Source organism: Gobio gobio (assembly GCF_949357685.1).
Source record: "Gobio gobio genome assembly, chromosome: 21".
Taxonomy (NCBI): domain Eukaryota; kingdom Metazoa; phylum Chordata; class Actinopteri; order Cypriniformes; family Gobionidae; genus Gobio; species Gobio gobio.
Genome location: NC_137117.1, coordinates 19,999,642 through 20,014,711, shown reverse-complemented (window position 1 = coordinate 20,014,711; position 15,070 = coordinate 19,999,642). Strand labels below are relative to the sequence as shown.

The 15,070-nt window shown below is 37.7% G+C and overlaps 1 protein-coding gene and 1 long non-coding RNA gene across 5 annotated transcripts; one reads left to right on the top strand and one right to left on the bottom strand.

The window, feature by feature from the left end:
• Positions 1–59: 59 nt before the first annotated feature.
• Positions 60–14,483, bottom strand: LOC307117969. Its single transcript, XR_013815490.1, has 3 exons — positions 13,140–14,483; positions 12,455–12,789; positions 60–175 (listed from the first exon to the last, which is right to left on the bottom strand). It is a non-coding gene; the product is annotated as an uncharacterized lncRNA (long non-coding RNA).
• Positions 65–11,842, top strand: cables2a (Cdk5 and Abl enzyme substrate 2a). 4 transcript variants are annotated; one of them, XM_079803254.1, is made up of 10 exons: positions 66–594; positions 2,923–3,015; positions 7,123–7,200; positions 7,808–7,907; positions 9,115–9,283; positions 9,486–9,536; positions 10,048–10,145; positions 10,495–10,601; positions 11,169–11,373; positions 11,497–11,842. In XM_079803254.1, the coding sequence occupies exons 1-10, from the start codon at positions 68–70 to the stop codon at positions 11,635–11,637; spliced, it is 1,569 nt and encodes a 522-aa protein (XP_079659380.1). In that variant the 5' UTR covers positions 66–67; the 3' UTR covers positions 11,638–11,842. The 4 variants fall into 4 exon arrangements, with proteins under 4 accessions (XP_079659383.1, XP_079659380.1, XP_079659381.1 ...); XM_079803255.1 differs by having other exon boundaries at positions 7,811–7,907; positions 11,497–11,759; XM_079803257.1 differs by lacking the exon at positions 9,486–9,536 and having other exon boundaries at positions 65–594; positions 7,811–7,907; positions 11,497–11,759.
• Positions 14,484–15,070: the final 587 nt, after the last annotated feature.

The following is a 15,070-nucleotide window of genomic DNA, read 5'->3' as shown; positions in this document are numbered from 1 at the left end:
GAGGGCGTGGCCAAATCCTCAGCCGCTCTAATAGCTCTGTGTCTGCTTTTAGCTTACTCACAGTAGAATGGCGGCTGCTGCCTGCGGTCCTCGCGTCTGTCCGAGGACTAATTCAGCCAAACCACACAAAGAATACCTGCGAAAAAGCCGGGATTCCCGTCGCAGACAAGCAGCACTATTGTTTCTCACCAATATATCTTTAGACGGACGACCGGTTTACAACCTAAGCAATGGAATCGTTGGCCCCAGGGAAGCCGATAGCCGGTGCGTAGATGTCGGTGCGTCGGCGGTGACGGGTCCCCCTCTGTCGACAACCAACAGCTACGGAACCTTCACCCAAGTGTCATCCTCCATCAGCGGAGGAGCTGCGACCCCAATACCGAGGACTAACACGTACCCTGCTCCCCTGAGCCCTCCTCCAGCATTTAACCAAGGGAGCAGCGACGTTTTCACGGAGGATGGACGAGCGGATCCTTTGTCAGTCCAGGCACCCCCTCTTTCACCGACATCTGGACCGCTGAATCCGGTTTTAGGATCAAGTAAACCACCCAGCCAACTCCCGCTCTCCAACCCTGTGCCTGATCCCCGTCAAAGGTGAGTTTTGTTTTTGCACGCAGGTTGAAAACAATGGCACGCGTTCTTTTTCTCTTGGCTGGGTTTGTATGCATAAATTAGACCATAACAACCGTGGAGTACATGTGTGATGTAACCTTTTCTACAGGTGTTATCTGTCCTAAACAACTCTGAATATATATTCCATTTGTTTATGAAAATGCTATGTGTACTTCCAAATCATAGCACGCGTTTGATTTCATGAGGATAGGCCAGATGCAGTAATGACTGTCCGTGTTTACATTCGTGTATGACTTTTGAAGCAGTATTATAAACAGTGCATATTACAGTACGAGGGGGAAAAAACTAAACAAAAACTCATCTATAAGCGGAATTTAGGGGAACTTCCGCCTTATTGTTCAACTTTCATTTTCATCTTTGTCTTGTTGTTGTGTAGGCAAGAGTTTGACAGCATTTTTCTGCGACATTTTTGAGACCTTTTAAAATGAAGGGAATCGAAATATTGGTCCTATCTTTATATTAAATAATATACTTAGCTATAGCATTTTCTAAACTAATTGATATAAATATAGATTACCATTTAATACAACAAAATCCACAATGTCTATCTGTAACTATATTTTGAAAATCAACTATTATGATCTGCATTTCAACATAACATAAAATAAATTATTGGTTAATTTCGAGTCGGACACGAGGAAAGTAATAACTTGCAGTTCAGAAAGTGTCAAATTAAAGGCACGATTGTACGATTTTTGGATTAAAATATCTAAAAACCACTGGAACAATGTTCTATATTTTGTTGACTTGTGTACTTTATACTTACATTATCCCAAATGTTTCCAAGAATGCTTAAATCCAGAGAAATAGGCTATTTTAACTAGGACACGGACCGTGTTCGTGCGTCGCCTATCAATGACATCATACCCGCCTTACCCTCGATTTCCATGGAAACACCAAAGACGCTTTAATATATTATGTGTTTTGTTAGACAGGTGAGCAACTGTGTGGAAACATTCATTGACTGAAAAATAATCATTGTTATATAGCTCAACATTCGACCTCTAGCGGCGAAAAATTACTTATTTTGGCTTTAGTTAAATTACTGCTCTGACTGATTAAGTGTTTTGACTCACTAAAGCGAATCAGCTCAAATGAGTAATTTGTTCTGTAGTCAGCCTCTTCTGTATTGCATATGTTTGACTCCCTAAAAAGAACTGACTCATTAAACCTATTTGTCTGGAAATCAGACTATTTAATTTGCAATCTATATTTTTTTATTAACAGTAAAAAACGATGTATAAGAGCCATTTGTTCGGTAATCAGACTACTCAGCTCACGCCATATGTTTTGTGATTCACCTAAAATAATCGGTTCATAAGAGTCATTCATTCATAATCCTACTCTAGGCAGAATGAAAAGACCTAAACAAAGATGTTTCAGTGATAAAGTGTTTGTTGTCTGATTTAACAAAGTTATTAATTAATCATAAAGATTAACAAATGTGTCACTGTATTCTGTCTAATGAGTGAGTTGTCTGTGAGTTGCTTTTTCATTTGACTAAAAGTAAAGCAAACATTGATTAGGGAAGACCAATAGGACAGAAGTAAGGTTTGTATGGTGATAAGATTTCACTGCTGTCAGTGTTGATAACTGAGGGCAGTTTTAATAAGGAGACTGAGACTGCTGAGTCAGTCAAAGAAGTATAGCATAAAGGCCATCAACCAGTCACAACAAGCTTTATCTGCTTGGGGGATGTTGCTCATGTGAACCGAGCCTCATGATCTCACTGCAGTACATGCACATCATATCCTGTTTGTCTTCTTTGCTGCTTGCCTCTTCTGTTCCCCTCACCCTCTGATCTCTTTATGTAAGATCTGCTGATAGACTGATGCTGGAAGGGCGAGCTTGAAGCCTTAATTTATAGTCAAGGGCCAAAATATTAAGCCTGTAGCCCTGTACTTTAATTTAAAGCTGCTCTAAGCAATGTCACGCAAACAGTGCTCCAGCCAATAGCCGACAAGAATGATTTCCACCCCCAAATCATTCTTGTCGGCTATTGGCTGGAGCGGAGCACTGTTTGTTGTGCTTCATGGTCCAGCCTGCACCAGTTTGTTTTTGTTGCAGTTTGTGGAGCTTAGGCGGACTACAGAGACCGCGTTTTTTACAGTGTGTTCAGGGGACAGGCAGCTAACGGATAGCATGTTTGCTTGTGACAAAAAATGTTTTGGCCTAAAAAACGTGTGACATCGCTTAGAGCACCTTTAATCCATCAAAATATGTCTCTAAGCTGATACAAATTAAAGTTGCATGTATTTATCTCTACATTTTGTTACGCTCTTGTTGCAGGACACGTAACCTTTCTGGGTCTCCAGGGCCAAAGGTTTCCAAGAAAGTTCACTTCATCAAGAATATGAGACCGTATGATACGCGAGGTAGTAGGTGAGTTGGCGGGTTTGACTTTGTTTTTGAGAAATGTTTTCCCCTTAAGGACTTGTATTTGTTTTGTTTTCGTTTTATTTATTTCCTCCTTTTTTTTCGTAATATTGTATACTGTACATGTATGCAAGTACAACATGTTCCTGGATCAACATCTTTGTTGATCCTGGAACAACATTCCAATTAACCAATCAGATTTAAGGGACAAGTTTACAGTTTATGTCAAGTTTAGTTTTATAACTAAGGTTAGGAGCTTCTACATCAGTGTTTTTCACTTATCATTTCACTCTGATTTTAGGGATAACTTATGGTTAGGTTTAGGGGTAGGGATAGGGTTAAGACCATTTTTGGACAGAAATGTTGTTCCAAGATCAACAAAATATGTTGATCCAGGAACATGTCTTACCTGGCAAAATCACGGTGACCATCAGTCTAGACCAGGGGTCTTGAATCTGTTTGAAGCTTAGCAGACCTTGGTGGACGCAGAGACAGAACTCAAATAAAACTAAAAAATTGCTTTTTGAGGCTGGCCAATAATTAACATGCATATAGTACTATAGTAATGTATTTACATACTTAATGATGCTTGCATTGCAAAGCCAATTTGACTATTATGTAATCATTATTGTCAAATACTTATACATAATACATTTAATGAAGAAGGGACAATGAAAGCATTTAGCTGAACTTTATAGAAAATGAAGTTAACTTAATAGCAAATAATTTTGCTGAACTTCAGCTTCTTAAAGGGATAGTGCATCCAAAAATTACCCCATGATTTACTCACCCTCAAGCCGTCCTAAGTGTATAGGACATTCTTCTTTCAGACGAATACAATCAGACTTGTATTAAAAAATGTCCTGGCTAATCCAAGCTTTATAATGGCAGTGAATGGCAAAATTTGAAACCCCAAAAAAGTGTATCCATCCATTATAAATGAAGAAAGTGTAATGCCTCTCGCAGTTCAAAATGTCATTGTCGCACCAGTTATGCTTTTTTTTCGTAAGTTGAATACGGAAGGTGGTCCGCTGGAAGCTAGATATTTTACTTTATAATTAGGGATGCACCGAAATGAAAATTCTTGGCCGAAACCGAAAACCGAAAAAGAGGAAACCAAGGCCGAAAACCGAAACACCGAAAGAAATTATGCCAATTATTAGTACCATTGCATTTATGGCTATGACTGTGTACTAACTTTACTAAAATCAAGACATTGCAATTGCATAAATTAATATTAAAGTTTCAAAGAATAAATAAATTACAAATTATGCCAATATTTATTTAGCACATTGCAACAATGCACAGTATAAAATAAAATTCAAACAAAAATGTTTAACTTGACCCCACTCATTTGTGCATTAAATAATAATTTACAGGCCTACAGAAAGGTTTTAAAATTAAATGTTCTCTCATAAAAACAAAGTGCATTTAGGTCTAGTGCATTTAAAAATGTTCTCTGTAGGACTACTACAAGAAAGTGCATTCAGAACAGGTGCATTAGGTCTAATAATCAACACTCAAATAACATAGTACGCAAACATGTAAACTTTACATAAGGCAGTTTTTGCAATAACTTCTAAATCTGATTATAAAATAGTTTTTTATCCAATTGGTTGTTGAAATATAATCATTATATACACAGTGTCTGTAATTTTCATGACAGGTTTATTTAACATGCATGAAATAATCAAGACATCACTAACAGGTTAAGTAGAATGTAATGAATATAACGGCTAATATAGAGCATATATTTAGTGAAAGAGTTGATTTACTTTAGTGAATAAAATTTTGTGGACACTGAATGACTGCCTGAGGTAAATGTGATGCTAAAGTTACATGACATTTGTTTGGTTTACAGCAGTTATATTGACGTCTTTTCGCCGTTGAAACACTGATTGAGCGATTACACCACATATGATACGTGACAGTAAGTTGTAATGTATCCTCAACACATCTTAGATGTTCATTCATGTTTATTCTTAATGAAGAGATGATCGATCGCGCTCACAGATGATCGCGTTCACGCGCGCGCCGCCGCTTGAACTGTGATGTGATCAGTGATGCCACATTAAAGAGCGTCAAAACGGCATTTATCGTTTGAATTTCGTGATGCATGTTGATCGATGTTGGTGTGGGAACTCGGATTGAAGTGTGTTCCGCGCTTAAAACATGCCCACTGTTAAAGATTGCATTGGGAAACCGTTGGGTTTCACAGTGAAGTCTGGTCCTCTTCTCATCGAGAACATGAGCTGCTGCACTACAGCTGCACTGAACACTAGCTCTCGCTGGAGCAGACGTGGGTGTTTCTCAGATATACTGAAATACGTCCACACCGCAGACATTGCTTCAGACAAGCACGTGCAGGTCGCGGTTTCTGTTTACGTCATCACAACATTTCGGCCATGTTGTTTCGGTGATAAAAGTCTTTCGGCCGAAAACCGAAAATGCACTTTTGGGCCATTTTCGGCCGAACATTTTCGGTGGCCGAATATTCGGTGCATCCCTATTTATAATGTGTTAAATATGGATATTTTTCTTACACAAATCCATCGATTCACTTCAGAAGGCCTTTATTAACCCCCCGGAGCTTTGTGAATTACTTTTTATAATGGATGGATGCACTTTTTTGGGCTTCATATTTTCCCCATTCACTGCCATTTTAATGCTTGGATTAGCCAGGACATTTTTTTTAATATAACGATTGTATTCGTCTTAAAGAATACACCTAGGATGGCTTGAGGGTGAGTAAATCCTGGGGTAATTTCCATTTTTGGGTGAGCAATCCATTTAACTTATTTTTGTTTAATACATATTTTATTTTTCAATAAAGAAAAAGAATATTAATTTAATTTTAATATTTAGAAATAATTTCAAACAATAATTAGTCCTGGTTCTTTATCAGCACTTTCTTATCAACAATTAGGATGAAGCTTCCATGACTCAAGACAAATAGGGTGGATATATAAAAATGGATGCTGGTAAAGGGGATGCTGAACTGTTTCCTCAGGCAGTAAAGTTCTGTGTTATATAACTGCAGTGTGCTCTCATGCTAAGTGAAACAGCAGCTTCAGACAGACTCTGTGATTCCCTCGCTAACGTAATAACTGGGATAAGTACTCACTGGGATAACTCACTTAGGTTCTTAGACAGAAGAAATAGTGGGATAGATGCGGGGAACAACCGGGCTGAATTAAATCAATGGAACCTTATAGATTACTGGCATCTTCTGAAAGTAGAACTAGCTACACCTCGGCAAGAGCCGTTAAAATGTAATGAAACTCTTGTTACCCAAGATAAATGCTTCCAAAAGTGCTCTTCCTCTCTGATTCCTTTTCTCCTTCTAACTTTCCTCCTTTGGTAAACTGTCATTTTTTTACTTTTGTAAATCTGCATCAGTAAAGTATTCTTTTCTTTCTTTGTTCTTATATTATTTTATTGCAACATAACATAACATGACTTATATACAACCTTATTTGGTGGTTAATTTTACACAGGTTAAGGAAAGAAAAAAAACAAAAGCAAGAAAAAACATGGTACAAAAGCAAAACGCATAGTGAAGAGATTCTACAGCCTTTCAAAAAGAAAAAGAAGTGAAAGAAGAAGAAGTGTTATTTTCTGATATTACGCAGAACACAGTTTTACCCCCTGGCTTAATGTCGCATTACATTATCAACAGTAAAATCACACCTTCACTCATGTGCACATTCACCCCCAGCCTCATGACATCAGCAGTAATGTTATATGGGCCCTTCGACCTCATTGAGCACAACCCATGTCACAAGCTGCTGACCTGTTAATTGTGATGCCGTTCAGCCTCCTGGGAAATGTGACAGGGTTTGTTGTAATCAGATTTGGTCATGCTGACCAATCAACTGTGCTTTTAATCGACTACTTATGGATCTGAGGTTGATGAATGGATAGATTTGTCTTTTTTGGACTCATTTCGTCATCAATGTCATTTCCAGTGCCATTAGATCTCCCATTTGCTTTGTGCTGCATGTTGTTGTGACCCATATGCACTTGTTGTGTGTAAACATGGCTGGTGTACTGTGATGGTTTAGGTGACTGATGTTGTCTGTTCTGTGTGCACTTGCCATCTGTGTCCTGCAGGGTTGTGCTGATCTGTGCCAAGAGATCCCTGTGTGCTGCTTTCTCTGTATTGCCCTATGGAGAGAGTTATCACATCAGGTACAGAGTCACCACAAGTCGGCCAAACAACTCATTTCATATCATGCAAATCCACGAGGGATGGACAAATCAACTGTGTTTTATTTTTTAAGTAAAGCTGGACTAAATGACGAAAGACTAAATTATTAATTTGTAATGAAAGATAATGTGTTGAGGGATTTTCTCAAAGCTGGATGATGAGTGTGTAAATTTGTGCTGATTTATTTTAAATTATACTACCGTTCAAAAGTTTGGGGTCAGTACGATTTATTTTTTATTTTTATGAAGTTTATCCTTTTATTCGGCAGAGATGCATTAGATTTTGCTTTTGGCAATCCAGAGTTCACAGTGATTTGTCCACCTGTCATACATTGGCCAATCACATCATTCATATAATTTTTTCTCTGTGCCTTTACTTTCTTTTTCTTCTTTACTTTAATATAATGAAATCATTAACTTGTAAATGAAGAATGGCTTATTTGCAAACAGACAAGCCTATAAGCAGTCTGGTCTGCCTGATGCTGGTGTATTAACAGGCTCTGCTGGTGTCTTTTGCAATCTTTTTATCAATATCTGAATGGAAGAGAAGTTATTAAATTCTGACTATTAATAATTTATCTACCCTCAGCAGTGACTCTAAACTAGAAGCTCAGAGACAGAGACACTCTTCTGGTGGTGGCGTTGAAATGGTCCCTGGATTAGAGGGAGTGGAGGTGGACTTTGGAAAGGTAAGAAGGGATATATTACTCTAAGAAGAGTAAGGCATGATTATGTGGCTTAGAAACCTTCTTGATGGTGCATTGCTATCTGTTTTAAAGGGATCATAAATTGAGAAATCAACTCTCCCTTGAGCTTTTGATATATAAAAGGTCATAGTAATATAATAATATCCTGTAAGTTTCAGAGCTGAAAACATCCTTCTTAGTCAAAGAAAAGCTTTTATATACACCAGGCCCAGCAAACGATCGATTTCAGAATATGCCACACCTTGACATCATCGTGTGGTGAAGCACCATCTCAACAGAAAAAGAACAACGCCTGATTCTGTAGCCCCGCCCACCGTCTCATGCCACTTACATGACAGCTAAAAGCAGCATAGAGCTAAACCACATCAAATTTCTAAGCAGTAAACATACCACATACGCTTCATTCGGATTCCAATATTATGAATGCATGGATGAACTTTATTTTTAATGAATATCCAGCTCACGTGGGGAAGACATTGCGCGTCTGTTCCTTCATTTAACCACGGATTCGTTTGTAAACAAGAGACTGGATTTGCAGACAGGATGAGATAACATGAATGAATGAATGAAGCAACACTAATGTGAGTAAAATGTTTTTTTATATGTGAGAGTATTGCATTGTTAGTATTGATTATGTGTACATGTCTAACTGAACATACCTTAGTGCGCTGTTAAAAGCTGGAGAATCCTTTATTTGTGGTTCGTTGCGATTCGGGATCAGACTCTGACATGTTTATGGGCCAGTGCTCATAGATGAATCATTGCGTTTGTTTGATAAAGACATTTTGCGAGCCCTGTGGGTGATTTATTCCAGTTGCCGTTTCCCCACGGACCACAGGGGAGCTGAAGCTCATTAAATATGCAAATCTTATTCAATCATAGCCGTGGGCGTTTACTTCCAAGTCTTCAATGCGGCACGCCCATCAAATCTGAGCGTTTCTTTAGAGAGCCTCAAAACCAGGGCAGAAAATAGCCTATTACTTATTCATTATGATGTTTTTGAATGTAAAAACCACGCAAACGTCATACGTTGACCTCGGACAACAGTATAAAAGAATTAAAAAAAGCCAGTTCATGGCCCCATTTAAAGCATGATTGTGCAAGGTGCAATATTGGGTTAGTGGGTGTGTTTTTTGCGCAATGTGTATGTTTGTGTACGCTGATAGCCCTGGAATTTTGTGCGTTGCAGACAGTATCATATGCCCAATTTCTGCTCCCAACTAATGCCTTGGTCAGGCAGAAGAACAGTGGCCCACCTGACATCAGTACAGCTCAGACGCCAATGTCTCGAAACCGTATCAACGGGCAGAAGAACTTCACCCCTTCCCGAATCAACAGCACCGTTATACAAGATACTGGTGTGTTACATGTGCAGATTCATTATGTGCTCATTAAAGCATTTGTATGTTTATTTATTGAGGACTGTTATCCAATGTGCATACATTTCAACTATTTGCACTACCGTTCGGAAAGATTTCTTTTGTTGTTTTTGAAAGTCTTATGCTCCCCAAAAATGTCTCAATGAACTTCAAGCTAACTGAATAGTCTAATTTCCTTCAGGTATTCCATCCTCTTCAGAAGTCATCAATAGTCCAACTGCTACAATGACTGGTACTGTGTTTTTATTAGGGCTGGACAATTTTCACGATTCGATTTCTATTCGTTAGCTTGCAATTCGATTCTGATATAGATTCAACTCTATTCAATTCCATTTTCATGAGAAAATGGACCTGTGAGTCTGAATATATGGGTGTGGCAGCCCTCTTTTTTTTTGTAATTATGTTAAACTTTCCAAACAAAGACGAAACAGCGCTTCAGAGTGAAAACGAGTTGTCTTCTTCTATTGGATTGCATCTAGGAAGGCTGCATTACAGTATTGCGTTACAGCGCCCTACTGTTCAAACCACGTTATTGCAAGCCTTTAAAATAGGTCATATGAGATCAGAAGACTATTTGACAACAAAAAAATTTTCGCCAATTTTTTGTATTGTCGAAGTTGTCAATAATGTCGACTTAACATTTCAGCCCATTTATCAATGTTGAAACAACGTGAAATTTGTTTCAATTTTGAATAAAAGTATTAATTTCCTTCAAAAATGTTTAATGTTGTAACTCTTTCTAGGTGTGGACGAGCAGTCAGACTATGACCCCAACTTACTCAGCGACCCCCAGTGGCCTTGTGGGAAGCACAAACGAGTGTTAATTTTTGCATCTTATGTGGTAAGATCCTTAATTGAACCAACACAGATTCAATAATCTCTTGTAGCATGAGGCTGATGAAAAGGTTTTGAAAGGACAACTGCATTGCACTACAGCATGATATTGATTCATAATCTTTGAACCCAGCTCATTACTCTATATCAGATCACATCAGCATGTCGTATGATAACCCTAAGGCTCAGTATGGTCTAACCATAGCTAAAGGCATGAAGCATGATATCTTATGCATCACAGCTGACTAGGCTTTAGCTGTAAAAGTTGAATGCTCGAATCCATGATTGTGTTTAAGTAGCCATAAAAAGCTATACATTCTTTTGACACCTATAATAAGTCACCTTGTCGCCTCCAGACAACGGTTATTGAGTATGTGAAACCGTCTGACTTGAAGAAAGACATGAATGAGACGTTCAAGGAGAAGTTTCCTCACATAAAGCTGACGCTCAGCAAAATCAGGAGGTAAAGTCACTTTTATGTCAAATAACAGTGTTGCTTTTAGTCCATGTCTGTTAGCATCATTAGATATTGTAAATTTAACTGTGCATGCTCATTTCTCATATTTAAGATCTGCTTTACCATCATCTAATGCACATTTTAAGCTCATCTTTAAAAACACATCTTGCAAATCTCAATCCATTTTGCATTCTGTACATTATAATATTGTGATGCCTAAATTCGCTTTAAGGATTGTTTTATTTCTTTATTTTTATTCTTTATAAGATAGAACTCAATTTTAATATTGACCATTTTTTGGTTATTGGCTACAGCCTGAAAATAATTATTGGCTTGTTGCATCAGCCAGAAATTCGCTATGAATGCATCCTAGTTTAATAGAAAAGGTCAACACAGGAAAGAAATGGCACCTGTTAAGCCATTTCATGTGGTCTTTTAGCACACAGAATTATCACACAATTATAAACATTTAAGGCTGAATGAAATAGAGTAGCTTGAAATGTGATTTATATTTTAGCTGTATTTATAGGCAAGTTGTAAATTGGTTCTAATGAAGTTTAATTTGCACCACAGTTTGAAAAGGGAGATGCGCTCCGTGAGCGAGGAGTGTGGCCTACAGCCGGTTACCATAGCGATGGCCTATGTTTACTTTGAGAAGCTGGTTCTGCAAGGGAGGTTGAACAAGAACAACCGAAAGCTGGTGTCTGCCGCCTGCGTTTTACTAGCTGCCAAGATTAGCAGCGACCTCAAGAAACAAGAGGTCAAGCAACTGATCGATGTAAGTGTCTTACTGATTTGTATTTCATTATCCGTTATTATGATTTATTTAGTAACTTTCTCTCACTCCTTTGCCCTACCCATTTCTTCTTCTTTTTTGGGGGGTCTGCCTGACTCTGAATAGAGGTTGGAGGAGCGTTTCCGAATTAATCGCAAAGAGTTGACTTCCCTGGAGTTCACGGTTCTGGTTGCCTTGGAGATGGCACTCTATCTCCCAGACAGCAAGGTCATGCCTCACTATCGCAGGCTGGTGCAGCAGGGCTGAAATGGAGAGAGCCCTTAAAGGGATAGTCCACCCCAACATGAAAATGAATTTACTCACCCTGATGTCGTTCCAAACCTGTGATTTACTTTCTTCTGCAGAACACAAAAAAATATACATATATATTGAAGAATGTTGGACATTCACTTCTATTGTATGGACAAAATACTTTCTTATGTGGCACATGCAATAAAAGAAAGTTGTACAGGTTTGGATCAACATGAGGGTGAGACAATGATGACAGAATTTTCATTTTCTTTAGGGATCCATTCTCTCAACAGCTGTCTGTAGACCAGAGAGATGACATTCTTTTCTTATGGAATTTATGGAAGGTTATTTGTATTATTTATTGATTATTAGAATTTGAATGATTTAATTTTCTCTCAGCTATTTCCAGTGGTTTCGACACTCCCATCTTCACTCGTCCACTTCATGAATCTGATTTTATAAATCATACATGTGTAGAGAAAGGCTTACTTGAAGCACTGATTTACATCTCCATTTTTCATTTATTTAGATTTTGTGCTGGGCAAGGATTAACCGCATCCAAAATAAAAGTTTGTTTACATATAATATATGCGTGTGTTCTGCGTATAATTATGTATATATTTAATATTTTTTAATATTTATTTATTAAATATTTATATACAAGATTCATTATATAAATGTATATACAGTATATACATGCAAATATTTATATACATGACGTGGGTTTTTATATATACATAATATTTATACACAGCGCACACACACACATATTATGTAAACACAAACTTTTATTTTGGATGCGATTTATCGCAATTAATCAATTGCCCAGCACTATTTATAACACACAAGCTTATCATGTCATTTATCAAAGCTTTTTCTTAATGCATCACTTTATTTATGTAATATTTTATTTTTGAATTACTTTAATTTTATTCGAATTCATAATTTATGAATAATGAATATATTTTTGATGATGCTTTACATGTTTTTTTATTTCTTTTTGATGATTTTTGAGGTGTGTGTGTGTGTGTGTGTGTGGCATTCCGATGCGTATCCAGCCTGGCACTCTATGTTAGAGATGACATTTAACAGGCACATTAATTGTGCTTTTCTTTCTCTCTCTTTTTTTAATTAATTTGTTTATTGTCATCAAACATTTAACAATTACTAGACTGTGGTTTAACATTGATACAATGTTCTTTAAAGGGATGGTTCACCCAAATATGAAACGTTCTGTTATTTACTCACCCTCAAGTTGTTCCAAACCAGAATGAACCTGTTTTCCTTTCTTCTGCTGAACACAAACGATATTTTGAAGAATATGGGTAACCAAACCGTTGATGGACCCCATTAACTTACATAGTCTAGGGCAGGGGTCTCCAAACTCTGTCTTGCAGAGTTTAGCTCCAACCCCAATTAAACACACCTGAACACGCTAATCAGTGTCTAACTAGGCCTAATGGGGTCCCCTGGTCTAGGGGAAAAAATGGAAGAAATTCAAATAGGTTTGGAACAACTTGAGGGTGAGTAAATGACCATTTTCATTTTTGGGTGAACTCTGAAAGGGTTGAATGTAAAAAGTCTTTTGAATATGTGGGTGCCATTTTAACAGAAACTGAACCATTTACCAGTTGTTTTTTCAATGTCTTGACAGAACTCTTATGATTTTGTCCGTTTTAATGTGCTGCTGTGACAATTACAGTGCTAAAATGTAACATTTTTGGCATTCTGTGTCCTAATCATCTTATGTGCAATGTTGATTGAGGATGTTTTAAACGGTACAGTAGGTGTTACAAATAACTCCACACCTGTATATTCAACTGTTGTGTATTTGGTCACAGACACGGCAACGGCACCTCCTTGACAGAGTGAGTCTGTTTCGTGTTGTGCAGTGTTGAATACGACCTAACCTTTCTGAATCTTCTTGGTTAGTGTCCATACAATATCGTCTTATCTTTTATCTCTGATGTAATTGAATCGCTTGGAAATGTTTATACACCATATAGGAGTGGCCCATGTTTACTTTCAGAGCCTGGACAGTATCACAGTGTGCAGCATAACCAGAAATATGCAACTTTGTTTTTACATCTTTTGTTTTGACTGAGAAGCAGAAGCACATATCCACCATCTAGTGGTGGCTTTTTTTTATGGAATGGCTCCATGTGGGGCACTTGCTCCTTTCCCTCAGGAATCCAGACTGGTCAAAATTCACATTGCTAAGACAAATGATCAACTGTGAGAGGGTAATTGAATTGGGGAGAATACTTCACTATTAGTCTTCACTGAGCGTTGAAGAATGAAGTGCCTTTTCTATTACATTTGTCAGTACGGTTCTGTTGCCATAACATTTTCCTCACATCCCGCCTATTTGATCTTTTTAATACAGAGTCATCTCACACTTTGACACGTTATGAATGTGACTGTTGACCCGGTTGAAAAAAACGTGTGACGTGTTGAATGAAATCTCACTATGTGAATACATTCACTCCTGTGATACTGTCGTAGCTTTTTGAGGAGGTAGAACAGCACAAACACTGTGAGGGGAATCCTGTGACATTCTGCACGAGAATACTGTATTTTGTGATTAAGTGTTTAAAATTTCCAAAAGATTTATTTTTCAAAATTGTCTATTTTAGCAGTTTGTCATGGAATGATGTGAGGCTGGTTTGCACTGCCAGATTAAACGCCAGCAGGGGTAACACTGAACCAAAAACCATTGGATGTTGGTGTTTATTGGGTGGTGTGAGACAGCCTTTAGTTTGGACTGAACTGTTCACAGGGTCCTATCTGTTGTGATGTGTAGATGCTGTGTTTTGTCGTTTTTTTTCTATTTGCATTTATAAAGATGTTTTTTAATTGTTCTCCTTGTCGGTGAAATTTGTTCTCGCTGTTTATACATGCCAAGTCTCTTTACTTGGAAAAGGTTTTTACAAGCGATAAAGAGATCTCTTGATTAAAAGAGAAATGTGAAATGTCTGTTGTTCAGACTTGCAGATAATCTCTCACCCTGCCATTAGTTAAGCAAGAAGTAGCTATGTGAGACTGCTCAAACAAACATTAATGTTGAAAGCACCACAATGCACATTTAAGTCAGAATGAAGGGTAAACTTTCACCCAAATTTGTGAACAATTCATCCATACAAGTTTGATTTAACATTCTGATGCTTAATCAAAACTCAATCATAACTCTGAAACGTCAGACTTCTCCATTTAGTTGGCTTGAACCCCGTCCCTCAGCAATAGACTCCAAGCTCACATTCATTAAGTGCAGACTTTTTCAATTGTCTGTTACACTCCGATATACGCCACAAAATGAAAGAAAATATCTGTTGCTACGGTTTTATTGCAACTTTAATCTAGAAAAAACAAGTGTTCAAAAAAATGACACGCATCACCTTTAACATGAAATTTAGCTGACAACATGAAGCTCTAAAGGGCAGGGGTAGTA